Source organism: Amblyomma mixtum, chromosome 5, assembly GCF_055824585.1.
Source record: "Amblyomma mixtum isolate Tamu chromosome 5, ASM5582458v1, whole genome shotgun sequence".
Classification (NCBI taxonomy): Eukaryota; Metazoa; Arthropoda; class Arachnida; order Ixodida; family Ixodidae; genus Amblyomma; species Amblyomma mixtum.
Genome location: NC_143016.1, coordinates 80693183 through 80707801, shown reverse-complemented (window position 1 = coordinate 80707801; position 14619 = coordinate 80693183). Strand labels below are relative to the sequence as shown.

General features: G+C 44.6%; 1 protein-coding gene across 2 annotated transcripts in view; it reads right to left on the bottom strand.

Moving 5' to 3' along the window:
- Window positions 1-3279: 3279 nt before the first annotated feature.
- The window catches only part of LOC149342788 (peptidyl-glycine alpha-amidating monooxygenase B-like), a 47265-nt gene continuing 35925 nt past the window's right edge, over window positions 3280-14619 (bottom strand). The window contains exon 22 of one of the 2 annotated variants that reach the window (XM_089545246.1): window positions 3280-6888. In XM_089545246.1, the coding sequence (XP_089401372.1) occupies window positions 6728-6888 (161 nt within the window). In that variant the 3' untranslated portion in view covers window positions 3280-6727. Of the gene's footprint in view, window positions 6889-14123; window positions 14360-14619 lie in introns of those variants that run through there. The other variant, XM_089545247.1, reaches the window with a different exon arrangement.

The window sequence follows — 14619 nt, the reverse complement described above, 5'->3', positions numbered from 1 at the left end:
AAAGAAACAACCATTAAACTTCACTTATGGAATTGAACAGAAGTCCCTTACAAAAGTAGAGCAATTCAAGTATCTTGGTGTGATTATTAGCTCCGATCTACGTTGGAACAAGCACGTGACACACATTGCCACAAAGGCACATTCCGCGCTTTATACCGTAAGACGTTCCCTTCGACTTGCTTCACCTGAAACAAAACTGTTAGCCTACATTTCACTTGTCCGCTCAGTTATAGAATACAGTATTATTGCCTGGTTGCCCTACACTAAACAATATATTGATAGATTAGAAAGTGTTCAGCGAAAAGCTGTCCACTTCATTTATAACAAATACAGTCGCCATGACTCTCCCTCACTGCTTTTACAAAAAGCCGGCCTATCTACAATTCACACACGAGCTAGACTGTTGCGGCTTAAGTTCTTGTTCCTCCTCTTGAATAACGACACAAAACTTGATAAAACTAGATACCTGCTTACGCCTAATACACGTGTCACAAGAACAAAACATGAAAAACATCTATCTGAATATAGATACCACAGTGATGCATTCAAATTTTCATACTTCCCGCATGTAATCCGTGAATGGAATATGTTGCCTTCTGAAATTGTAAGCCAGCTCACTCCTGAAGCATTCGTGTCGAAGGTAGCAAACCACTTTCAAAACGGTTAACATTGTCACCATGTGTCATTTACCATGTTTCTTTCTATGAGAGTGAAAAGTTCCTTCTCTGCAGTCTTTTATTGTGTACTTTTTCATGCATATGTGCACCCAATCCTGTTACGGCCTCAAAGAGAGGCCAACAGTATGTAATAAATAATAATAATAATAATAAAATAAAATATTGCCGTTTTGGATATCTCCTTGGCCGTCAAAAGCATTACCATGCCTGATGCTATGCATACAAAAAAATAAATTATAAAAACCACATGCTTGATTTCCGAAGCTAGGCACTTTAACGTACACGATAGAAACAAGAATCCTCTAGCGTTACCGAAAAGCGCACTTGGTTTTCGCGTCGTTTCCGGGCTTGAGCCGGGTTTGTGCAGTTCATGACCTGGGATAAAGGAGGTCGGGTTACCGCATGGGTCAGAGCCTATGAACAAATTACGGCCAGAGGAGAGCTCTGCAATGCGCACACCTGGGCAAAAAGAAAAAAACCTAAGTCCACTGCAGCACCCGAGGTCCCAACTTACGGTAGTTATTGCCGAGCAGCGGACAGTCGTTGTTTCAGCAGTAAGCATTGTAACTCATATGTATAAGAGATCGAGCCATGCGGGGAGCGTGGCAAGAGACATATATCTATATATTCAGGACTGGCAAGGCGAAATTCGATAAAGGGTCTCAAAAAACTTGTAGCGGCTCACTGCATCCGCGAAGGGCCTGCGCCTGTGCCAACGACAACTGACTGGAAATTTACAGACGAAGAGAACAACGTGACACCACCACCACCCATAGAACCTTTAACATACACTAATCCTTGAACACTACAAACACCACATAAGCACACTTATTGTAACCTGGTGTACATCTATGTTAGTACGTGTACCTTGCTCCAAAACTCCAATCTGACCTGTACGTAAACATGGCCATGGCTCGCATGGCCTTCAGTGCCCAGAAAGCGGCTTATGTGGAAGAAGACAGAGACTGACATATTCAGGGTATTTACTCAGATTTCTAGGTGTTGAAGTCGACACGGGCCGCTGTAAAAGATGGCGCGCAGCGGCGACTTCATCGGGAGCACACATTTTAGTGCGAAAGTAGACGTACCATCCCCGAGCAAGAATCTTGTCTTGTGGCGTCATCACAACCTGCCCTTCGGATTGAGAGCAAACTGACCACTCTGGCAGTTGGCAGTTAAATTAATGACTGGTCGCGAGAGGTTGCCCGGGAAGAGCAACATGCGTGGGTCGCACAATCTCTACTGCTGGCTGTGATAGAAACAGCCACCTGCAACTGCAGTGGCGCATCGCCCAAGTGCTCCGCCACTGCGCTGGTAGTGTATGTGGACTCGTGTCGAATGTTTAGGGAATTGCCAATTCTGCACATACGAACACTAACCCACTAAAGCCCTTGAGGCGGAGCTTAAGTGTCCCCTGCCTTCGCACGTGTACTCGGTTTAACTACGTTAAACCACTACCGATTTTGGTTGGCTTTGCTGCACAGCTCACGAGCACGCGGACCACAACACTTCACCGCAGGACAGGAATGTCTTGTGGACAACGCGGATGCCAGACCGAAGGCATTCACGATGGTCGGTCGTACTCTGGTGAAAGGAAATTCTTTTGCGCTTTCGTATTCCGCTGCTTGGCCCCATGAAACCAGCGCGACCTCAACACCGTCACGAACACCAAGTGCGCTGCCAAACGGTTCTAACCATGCGACCACGCTGCGAACCAGAGAAGCACAGCACACTCTCAATAGGCCGTGTGCAGCGACGAGGTTGGAGAACGGTGGGACAGCAACGACCTCGGAGTCGGCAACTCTGTTGAGGTGCAGCATGGCGCAGCGGGTCGTATGTACTGGTACGTACCATGCAGCGTAGCATGGTTCAGCGATGGACTCTAGAGATAGTTCTGCGGACCGCGTACACGATTTCCAGTGAGGAAGGGAGCGCCAGCATCAGAACAAGCGCAGAAGCTGACCAACTGTCCATAAAAACGCTCCATATGCGGTCCACGCTTGGGGCGGGATAAGTTTTCCACATATTTTGTGCGGTTCTCACGGGAGCAGGTCATGCGAAGTAATTTCATCTTGCGGCATCGAATCGGCACGCAAGTGTTAGAGCAGGTCATGCGAAGTAATTTCATCTTGAGACATCGAATCGGTACGCAAGTGTTAGGCAACGTTACAAATCTGCATACTTTGCGCGAAATGCCCAATGGGGTTCGTTTCAGGTTTGTTATACTCCTTTGGTGGGAAAGTTTTACTCGTAAGAACGAGATATCAGCGTCATGGGCTTCTACAGGTGCTCCTAAAGAGAACGGGTATTCCTTCAAATTCCCGTTTATTTCGTTTTAAACCGTTTCGTTATAGCGAGATTAGACTTATTTTATATCCCATTTTGCGCAAGACAGTTGTTTCGTGGCAAGTGCTTTAGAATATGCGCTGTGGCTAACATGCTCCATCCAATTTTGGAGATTTCATCATGGTATCATCTAGAGCTGATGCCATGTCAATCTCTCAACAAACCGAATGCCTGGATTTTCAACTAGATGAGCAGAGACATTTCACAATTCCCTTTTTTTGTGTGTGTGCTTGAAACGAAGAAAGGAGGAGGGAAAAAAGTTTCAGGCAGTTGCCCTTATTTATTTCAGACAGTTCTGAAGCTTGCTCCAAACCACCATTGTTCAGGTTAAAAAGCCTCGGTTAGGCTGCTGACACAAAGAGATCGTTGCAAGTGCCATAGTCCATGGAGCAAACAGTGACATATATTTCCACAACCACAGTGTCCATAGTGTGTAGAAGTACCACAGGACAAGTCAACAACAAAAGAAAAATAATAATAATAAATTTACAAATATTGTGACTCTGCAGGTGAGGTTTTTGCAATGTCCCCTCAAGGCCTATTGCAGTGGTCCGTGAAAGTCACAAGATGGCTCTTGTCTGACACAGACAAGTTGAATGTGTATACAATGTGTTTGTCAGCGACTGGCTAATATACAGGCATCTTCAACAGACTGGTCTTGTTTAACATGCACACAGGCATTAGGGCTGCAAAGCGAAAGCTTTCACTACCTAATTGATCCACTTCTCCAGATAACAGCACTAGCTAACGATTCAGTTCCACATAATATCCCCAGTATTCTGCAGCCAGTCTATCTCGATGATGAGAAATTAAACATTTCCCAATAATATCAATCCTTCTGTACCTCATCCATAATAGAAGAATAAAAAAAACTTAGCTGATAAGCACTTCTCTTGAATTAAGCCATTAAGTGACACGTGACTAAAACCATGTAAAACATTGAACTGCATGCAGTCTAAAGTCGTCATTCAAGTGAGAACACAAACTAAGCAAAGCTGGCCAAAACTACGACCCATTGTTCTCATTTAATTGAGAAAGCCACACCAAGCCAATTATCATTCTATTTTTAGCCAACAAAATGCCAGACAATCACTCAGTAGTGACAGTTTCACAACCCTGATGCATCCCTTTAACTACACTCAGCGACAACTTCCGTCAATGCAGCAGAAGCTATGGAGTTAAAAAGCCCTCTCTTCATACGCAGCGGAATATAGACCCGATTTCCAGCTATTAGTTTCGTCTTAAAACATGTACTGTAAAACCTCGTTAATTCAAAGTTATTGGGACCGCAAAAAATATTTGAATTAACCGGGTTTTCGAATTAGGCAAGCACAACAAGAAATGGACCTCGGTAAAAAAATTTCGTTGCAGGAACAGGCTATTTTAACTGGGCGAACTTTGCGACTACCTTATAGAGCCGCATAACAGTCTACCGTCCAGCATGTAGCCCGTGCTGGCCAGAAAGAAGACAACAAATATGAGTCGAGGCGAACTGCCCGCCTGCCCTGCGTGCTTCATCCCACAGCCTCATTTTTTGTAGTAACATTTCCCTCCGAATGACACTGCGGCGCGCAACTGAAAGCAACAAGCGCGTAACGTTGCAGTCACAAGGGCAGCAATACGAAGCCAATGAACACGAAAAACAAAAATAAGGGGGGGGCTTCCGTGTGCGGCAAACTGAACTGCAAACATTCCTATAGTTTTGGATTCTGGCCCGACGCACGCCCCGAAGATTCTCGGAGTCGGAAGTTTGCCCTCGTGCTACCTACCGCTAGTTCGATGAAGCGACTGCTGCTGCGAACGAGCCAAGTAAACGGCACGCAATTCGAATTTTCTTCGACGGAACCTATCTGCACATTTTTTGGAGGAATGCAGCCCCATGCATCCTGCCAGGAACAGGCGGCACGGGGCGCGTACTACCTAGCGCGCTCCGTCCAAAACTACCTTGGACCCCGCAAATAGGTCGACCCCGAACTTTAGGATTATATATATATTTTTAAGAAAGGTTGACCTAACCCTTTAACCACGGCACACTACTCAAACAAACGGCGCAGGCCGACATTGCGCGCATTCGACCCATCGCGGGACACGCACTGACGCTGAGCTGTTAGAGGTGGGAGGTGCTTCGATGCCAGCGCCTAGAGAGAAGCGACGAGCGCGCGCACCACTGCCTTCAGTCAAGCTGTGCCTTGACGTAGCGCTGAGAGCATGTTGCTTTGAAACTGGCATCCACGCTCGTGTTGCAGTGAAGCATGTCTTCTCCTCTGCAGGCCCGTGCTCCGGCAGTCCGCGAGCCGTACCGATTGCCTTTTGTGTTGAGAGCACTGGGGCTGGGGCACTTCGCACATCAAGCATGCATCAGCTTTATTAATCGGCGTCGCGCTGCAGCATCGTCTCGCAGCTCCAAGAAATCGTCGCTACATCAGCTTACGGCTAAATCGGGATTGAACACCATCACACAGCACCTCAGATCTTCAAATTAACCGGACTGATGTGCGCCACCACTTCAAATTATCAGAGTTCGAATTATCGAGGTTTTACAGTGTTGCAAATATTCACTATTTAGATACACAACTGCCTAATTTCAACGCTGAAACTCAAGAAAAAAACAGCAGTCTCGATTACAACGAATTTGCTAGGCAAGTCTATTTACAAGAAGCTTCCATAGATGGCGCCAGCTGCACCAGCGATGGAGTGAGGGCACTGCGGAGAGAGCAAAACGCCAGGCAGCCAGGCGTATTTGCCCGAATGACACTGTTACGGACACAACGCCCCTGTAGCCTTCCCTTCATTGCCAAGGAAAGCTGCTGTCGCATACAGGAACACATCCGCTTCCTCATAACCCTGCTTGACTGTGACACGAGAGAGTAACTGGGCTGACCACAAGCACGCATCATGTTCCGCTGGCTTGGAACGATTGTGCCGAGTGCCCGCTGCAGAGACATAACACATTCTACCAAGTTACCAACCATGCATAAAAAGCATGCAGCAAGCACAGCTCTTGCAGATGCCAAGATAGTGCATGCGGTATGGAAAAAAAGAGGTCTGCTGCGCAGTGTATGTGCGCCTGAGTATACATGTATCAAATGTGACCAGACTTGAAAACTAACAGAAGCAAGCATGCGCTCCGTTTCCCAGGCTTCAGGTGACTTCCTTTTCAGAGAGAGGCAATAACGACAACAACAACAAAAATGAAAAGGAAGGGAAACACAGGCGGCTGCTTATAAGGGTCGATAAGAAGCCAACTCTGCCGCCAAGCTCTGCCTGGGGTTAGCTGCATGGCATAAAAAGTAGCGATCACAGAAATCTAGAGGACTCTTTGTGGGCTGAATGAAGGTAGTGCACACACTCCAGGTCCAAGCAAGTAGGTTGGAACTCTGGCAATGCTAAGGACATATAATGCTCCTTTGTAATCACTTCTGCAAGTGTCGTGCATCCCCTTCTGTTCACCTTTGTTTAAAGCTGCCACAATGAATCATGAACGCTGTCGTTGTTCTTCCTCATTTCTTTTTTTACCTTTTGGGTAAACTCGTCTGCCTTCTGACGGCATTCACTCGGCCCACTAGGAGTGCCCTAGAACACCATAAACGAGAATCCTTAAGTAATGCGGCTTCTTGGGTGTGCGCTGGAAACATCAACGGCAAACGGCTGAGAGTGAATGACTGGGGGGAGGCGGGGAAGGCGGTGCAGAGAACAGTGCCGTCTCAGGCCTTGCGGGCGGGGGCGTTGTACTCTTCGACGTCCGAGTCGCTGCCCTCGGATGCCGTGTCGTCCAGAGCGAGGCGGTCAAAACCCCGGTGTGGCTGCAGAAGCTGGCCCAGGTCCAACTTTCCCTGAGACCAGCCTTTGCTGCTGGACCCTTTGTCTGCACGCGCCAGTCACAACAAGGCTGCCTCAGTGACCTCCCAGAACACACTGTGCATTTAAGAGGTTACAAGCACGACATACTCAGGTGTTGGAAGCTGTACCCTGTTCTCATAATCCAGGGTTTGACAAAACACAATCAGGCCAAGTAGTAGCTCAACAGTAAAATATCAAGTCGTTGACTAAGCTGAAACACTATTTGAACCTGTAACCTGCATGACTCAGTTGTTCATAATCTTGTGAACAAGAAACTGATTTGGGTTCTGAAACGTCAACCAAAGTTGTGACTTATTCAATGAGTTGATGATTTGATTTATTGGGGTTTAACGTCCCAAAGCAACTCAGGCTAAGAGGGGCGCTGTAGTGAAGGGCTCCAGAAATTTCAACCACCTGGGGTTCCTTAACGTGCACTGACATCACACAGCACACGGACCTCTAGAATTTCCTCTCCATCGAAATTCAACCGCGACGGCCAGTATCGAACCCGCGTCTTTAGGGCCAGCAGCCGAGCGCCGTAACCACTGAGCCACCGCTTTGGGTTAGTCAATGAGTTAAGATATTACTGCTGCAGTCCCCTGTTCAGACACACTCTAAAGTTGCAGTTCAGCTGTTATGTGAATAGACATTTCACAACCTATATTAGGTGCATGTTACAAAAAGGGAAGAGAAGAGCTCTCTGCAGCAACATATCTCTGGCACATGATGCTATGTTACGGCAAAGTTTCAATGCAGTGCTCTGAAGGAGTCATGATGTTACATGTTGCAGATGTATTAAGCATGCATGCTGCTCCACACTGCAGACTAACATACTTTTGACTTAAATGACAATGCTATGTCATCTTGCTGCACAGAATTGGTGCTTCACTGTTCTAACTGCTGCAGCAAAGAGCTGGGCAATGTACAAACCCTTTACAAGAAAGTTTGGCCTTTTTCTTTTTGGCTGGCATCTTCATTCCATAAACAGCATAACAATTCTTTCAGTGGTTAAGCTGACATAACTGTAAAGAATGTGGTCTGGGCTACCACATGTACAAAAATCAAGGTATGTCCAATGTCCCATGCCACCATTTCAGCCACATAGTTAACAATAAGACCTTCCCAATTAGTCTCAGTTTCTGAGTCATGCTCCATACCATGCCCACAAGACAGCACTCCTGTTTAATATGCATCGCAAAAAGATTGGCGGAGATCATGTCTTGTGTGCTACCTGAGGAAGCAACCTCTGCCCTCAAACTAGCAACAGCATATTCTTTGTTAAAACCTGATAAGTTGTTTTAGCTGCCTGCAATGTTTGTGCAGCATTTCGTGTGCCTCGTCAGAGTGCCCACAGCAAGTCAACAGTTCCTTTAGACTTTTCAGCCATGTAAACGTGCGGCAATCATGGGCTTGTCCAGCAAGTTCTGCTTGGTGCAAACAAGGCAGGGTGGGGATTCAATTTAGGGATAGTCAATGCAGTGGGCAAAGAGTTGGATGATAATTAAGGCAAAGCACATGTGTCTGTTAGCAGGGTCACATTACAAAAGGTAGTCACAGCTCTCCTTGTAGTCTTACCGCACAGCACGTACAAAAGTGACAGCGGGCTCCTTCTGCCCCTTCCCCCTTAGGTCTATTCAGACACCTCTTCCTCACCAAAGCTTCCAAGCTAGGCCAAATCACACTTGTTTTTCAATTATAATAACTAACCAAACTGCCACACCGATGCGCGTCAAGGTGGTCCAATTTTTGAAGCTTCAAGCAGATTCGTCTGATATGGTTCGATTTGGTCTATGAGGGTTTAACGTCCCAAAGCAACTCAGGCTATGAGGGACGCTGTAGTGGAGGGCTCCGGAAACTTCGACCACCTGGGGTTCTTTAACGTGCACTGACATCGCACAGCACACGGGCCTCTAGCACTTCGTCTCCATCGAAATGTGACCGCCGGCTTCATCTGATACGATGCCAACCGACAAGGCTGTTACTTTCTAGTGATGTTGGCTGGTGTACAGGTGTTTCATTAGTACACTGGCAGATTGCCACTAAAATATGGCCGTTATGACCTCAGATAATAACTGCCATAGTTCAACAAGTGACGTACTAAGGTGAAGTACAAAGTGACAGATATTACGAATGGAGTGTACAGTGGGTTTACTCAATGCAATTGAAAACATCTTAACAACAACTCTCATTAAAAAGTGTAACACTACTCTTCAGAGTGGACAACACTAGCTGCACCTGCACACAGGCAGAAAAAGTTTACTACGATTATATATACTGACATATCGTATTTAATCAGTGGTATCCTGAGCACTACAAAATAAAAATGAATTCACATACAGCAGGCTCCATTACATACCTGTGCTATACGGATGCACTGAAACAACATTTCACTCAAGTAACATTCAAGACTCCAAATGGCATTCAAATCTGACAGAGTTCCATGGCGCTCCTTCACAATTTTCAAAGAGAACAAGAAAGTTAAACATTTACTCACTACATTGCAGATGCACTGCTGCATTAAGTTCCATTTTTGTCTGATGTTTTGTGTGCACACTGCATCTGAAGTTTTATGATTGGTTTGGTTTGGTTTATAGGGGTTTAATGTCCCAAAGTGACTCAGGCTATGAGGGACGCCGTAGTGAATGGCTCCAGAAATTTCGACCACCTGGGGTTCTTTAACATGCACTGACATTGCACAGTACATGGGCCTCAAGAATTTCGCCTCCATCGAAATTCGACCGTCGCGGCCGGGATCAAACCAGTGTTTTTCAAGTCAGCAGCCGAGCGCCATTACCACTGAGCTACCGCAGCGGCAAGATTTACGGTTATAACTGATAGTGAGAGAGGTACTGACAATGATGGACTTCAGTTTCTTTTGAAGATGGCTACTATTGTGCATTTGGGTTCCGAAACTCAGCAAACAACCAAAGCAGATGAGATTGAAGATGACTATTGGAGCTGCCATATGGCATAGCTACATGCACCACAATAAATTTCTTAAATAAAAGCACATATTTCCTTGTAATTTAGTGTTTTCCATATGACAGCGTGAAGACACTTAGCACAAGGACAGAGATGTTCATGTTTCGAAGGCATTTGAGGCTCTCGAATGTCTCTGTGGTCCTCTGTTGACCTAAATGACATCTGAATTGAATTTGCTGTTGATAAACATGCCATATTTGCGTAGCAGCACAAGGCTAGCAGTTGAGTTGAATGACATTTCAACAGTATTTGAAACACCCACGTGGTATTGGTATGAGATGAATTCTGTTCAGCTGAATTTTTTGATAAGATGAACAAGTCAGAAATAAATGTTTAATATCCTATAGGTGTGACACCTATAAAAAAAAGTGAAAATCTATCAAAACAAGCAGTTTGATTTGTGTGCATCAGTGAATGCAAACTTTTACGTTGCCCACGAATGTAACTGAATGAGACTGTACTCAGATGTTTTTCCAGCCTACAGACCACAGGCAAGTTGTGGCAGGCTTGCACACGACAGTAACTACCCATATTTTGCTCTTCAGGATTAGCGCTTTTCACAAGCATGAGAGGTATGACCACTTACAGGAAACAATGAGGATGTGCACCATGCGATAGCTGCATATAGAAAAAGCTAATACACATAACAGCTGAACGACTGACTGAAGGCTGAGTGTAAAATAATAATAAAAAAAAACAACTTTCTTTCACAGTGCCTAATAAATGATTCCAAGCAATTTTTACTTGGCTCACCCAAAGCTTATTGGTACAGTTGACTGATAATTTGAGCTCAAATGAGACTGAACATTTCTTCAAATTCTGCAGAATTTGAGTTAACACAAGCCTTTTTAATATACTTAAATGTAGGCTTATGTGAATATTTGCCAAGTTTGAACATTTGGTCGAATACTAAATATTCTATATTTAAATTCGATTAGAATATTTGGCATTTGAAATCTCGAGGTATTTGCCTCAAATGAATAATGGTTTCCAGAATGCTCGTTTCGTGCGGTTTCGGCTTGATGTGCCTCCTGTGGGATGGCATGTAGTTACCTTCTGTGCCAAGTTTATTTGAACTATTTGTTTTGAAATAACTAAAACAAAATCACCAAATTTGCTTCTACAGGGTTTGTCTTGAAAGTAAGGAGACTCAGCGTAGAAAACTCTTTATTTGACAAAATCTTTCAATACACCTAGTATTCTTCAAAATAAGGACCTTGGACATCAACTCTGCAAGCCCCGTGAGTTTTCTACCCTTCTTTTCTGGAAAGTCCTTTTCAGAGATTTCACTGAGAAACTTCGTTGCAACCCTTTGGACGCCTTCCACCGCATCGTATCAGAACAATTTCAATGTGTGTTTCATCCTTGGAAACAGGAAGAAGTCTCAAGGAGAGTGGTTGGGGCTGCATGGTGGCTGGGGAAGCCTCGTTATGCCTTGTCCATTCAAAGCTCCCCGACAGAGAGTGAAGTATGCGACAGAGTGCTGTCGTGGTGCAAAACCCATGATTTCGTGATCTCTCGACGCGCACGCAAGACGTGCTGTCTGTGTCTCTAGAGGACTTCCACATAGAAACTTGCATTTACTTTCGTGAAAGACATGAGAGCGCCAAAAGGCAACACGGACGAGTAAGGGAACAGGACGAGTGCTGCTTTTTTTTTTTTGTTGAACACAAAACAGAGAGCCCGACGTAGAAGAAATATGGCTGAGAAGTACTTGAAGCTGGGCTTGTTGGAGCATATTCGTGAAAGACAGTCTTTATAGTTTTTTGTTTAGCTCTGTCTTTTTGCTTCTGGGTGATATTGAAACACTCATGATTCATCTCCCGCAATAACTTGTGCTAAAAAGTTTCAATAACTGTTGACTCGTCCTGTTCCCTTACTCGTCCGTGTTCCCTTACTCGTCCGTGTTCCCTTACTCGTCCGTGTTCCCTTACTCGTCCGTGTTGCGTTTTGAGCTCTCATGTCTTTCACGAATATGCACCAACAAGCCCAGCTTCAAGTACTTCTTGCATTTACTGTCATCCCAGAGGGATAAAATTCCTAAGGACGATTCCCTAAGAGTCATGCAACATGATAAACATGAATTTCACTTTGGATTTGGACATCCGTGCCCTCCTCGGAGGTGGACTCACTGGCATGTCACTCTGAGCTCTTTCTTTTAGTGCGAAAGCACTAATCCAGAGGTTCAGAGCCCAGCAAAATCGTCTATTGACGACCTATGTTCGCATAGGAAAAAGAAATCACATCAATATCAACGACTGGGAGTCGAACCAGCAGCAGAGCGAACAGATCAGCTTCAAAGGCGGCTGCGCCAGACCACTAAAGTATCACAGCAGCCGAACACGCCTTGTGTTAAACTGAACCACACTCTTGTGCTGTGCACTGCAAAGCGCTGTTTTCATCAGCTTCCATCTGCTCCGTCCAGCGACACTACCCGCTCATCATCATCATCTGCGTAGCACAAATCCGTGCTTTAGCACTGATTCGACTGTAGTAAACAGTCTTTATAGTTTTTTGTTTAGCTCTGTCTTTTTGCTTCTGGGTGATATTGAAACACTCATGATTCATCTCCCGCAATAACTTGCGCTAAAAACGTTCAATCACTGTTGACTCATTGCAACAATTCGGCACAAACAGTCATTCAGGTCTCCATTTTCACACGGTCCAAAATTTTTGGCTCGAGTTTTGTGCACTTGTGAATTTTCAGTGAAAACTTCCTGAATTTGTATTTCTGGAATTCCTAACTCTCCTCAATCAAACGGACGCTTATACGCTGATCAGTGTTCACATAGCAAGTATACAATCAATATTAGTGTCTGTAACCATCTTCGATGGGCGCCCGGCTTGCTGGTGTCAGATTTTCAGGGCATCTACATATTTTTCCTTATTTTGAAGACCCCAAGAGTGAACATACATGACACACTACTATATATCAAAGGGTAGTAAGTGAATGGCTTTCCAAATAAAAGATTTGCCAATGTTACTGCTGGTTCACTTTTTTGGTATTTATTAAAGCTGGAAGACACAGAAAACGCCATATAAAAAAAAGTGAATCATACATTGCTATAAGCACAAAGCTATAAACAAAGATATAGGAAAAGTTAAGGAAGCGGCTAGAGAGTCCTGTATGTGTATTTCCAGAGTAAACTCGAAGGACCATGGGAAAATCATCTGCTGCAGCTATTTATGGTTCCAACTTCCTTCCTTTGCTCACTTGCTTCACTGCAGTCACTGTGTTGATATTGCGTGTTACAATAATTTGTTTGTGCTGCAACATCGCTAATTGTATTGCAACATTTATTGTGCTCGGCTGGTGAACCGAAATAAGCGAGTTCAATCCCAGCTGCGTCAGTTGCACTTCGTCAGCGAAATGCCAGAGGCCTGTGTTAGTGCACGTTAAAGTACCCCAGGCGGTCCAAATTATCCGGAGCCCTCCACTACAGCGTCCCTCATAGCCCGAGCCACTTTGGGACGTGACTCATCAAATCAAATCAATGTACTGCATCACTGCGAGACCAATGCGACATCAACTCTATGAAATGCGAGCTGCAGTGCAACGAAAATAAAAATTTGACAAGGCTTTCTATGGCATGCATGTTGTGCCCATGTGCGCAACAGCCAGCCTATGCCACCATACTAACCAAGGCAGCACAGCTTTCCTTTCAGGACTGTCTACTTCTGCGCTCCCATCATGCACATATACACAGCATGCGCTGGTTTTGTGATCATGCAGTAGGATCAATGATGTCACAGCCTACATAAATGAGCGAATACATAATTCCAGCATCTATGGCAACTACAATGAAAGAGGCAGGCAGTGAAAGAAGATTGAAACTGGAAGTATCCAGCAGATGATTTTCCCATGATTCTTCGTGTAGTCTCTAGATCTAATGTACCTTACCCCTTAGAACCAATACATTATGCAAACTCCTCTGTACCTGACAAGACTAAGGCAAGTAAGAGAGGCGTTAATATTAAACTTGGCACATTAAACAGAAAGCTGTCATAAAATTACACTATGGTGGTAACTGGACAAGAGATTAACCATTTACATTAATTACTAGGCTTCCTCCTGATACTTCGTGTGTCCAAAATTGATGTTGTTGAGATGCCTATCAATTTTCACAATCAGACATTTTGGCATGTGCCGCAAAGAATTTTGCAGCAGGCATGAAATTCCACAGGCATGACAATGAAAATCATGGCCTTCAAGCTTGCAAACATAACTTGCTTTAAGATATGAAAACAACCAATGACAAACAAATGAAAACAAAACGATAAAGAAACATAACAATTTTAATAATTAAAAACCTAAAACTTTTTTTTTTTGAGTATGTGCCATGGAATGCATATGTGCTTTCTTGCTGTTGTTCCAGTCAGAAAGTTTGATGTTGGCATGTTGTTCTGATGTCAGGCTGTGCAGTAAATATGTAGCAGTGATGACAGGTCGGCAGTCTAGTCAGGGCAGAGAAGTTCATCATTCGTCTTCATTTCCAACGGAGTGTACTCAGGATCTAGAACAAGCAATTCATCATTACGGCTTAAATACTTGCATGGTGATGACGAAACCCCTGTTAGCCAGTGCTGCCTTAAACAGAGGCAGTAAATTTAGATTTTTCTTGTTCTCCAGCCAGCATAAATGCATGGTGACTAGGACTAATTTGCACATGGCAGTACATCATGTTAACTAAGCACCCCAGTACCTTAGCACTTCAGCAAGCATTAACAGCCAAGTACTCAAGACAACAATGCCCACTGAAATAACGTAGAAAAG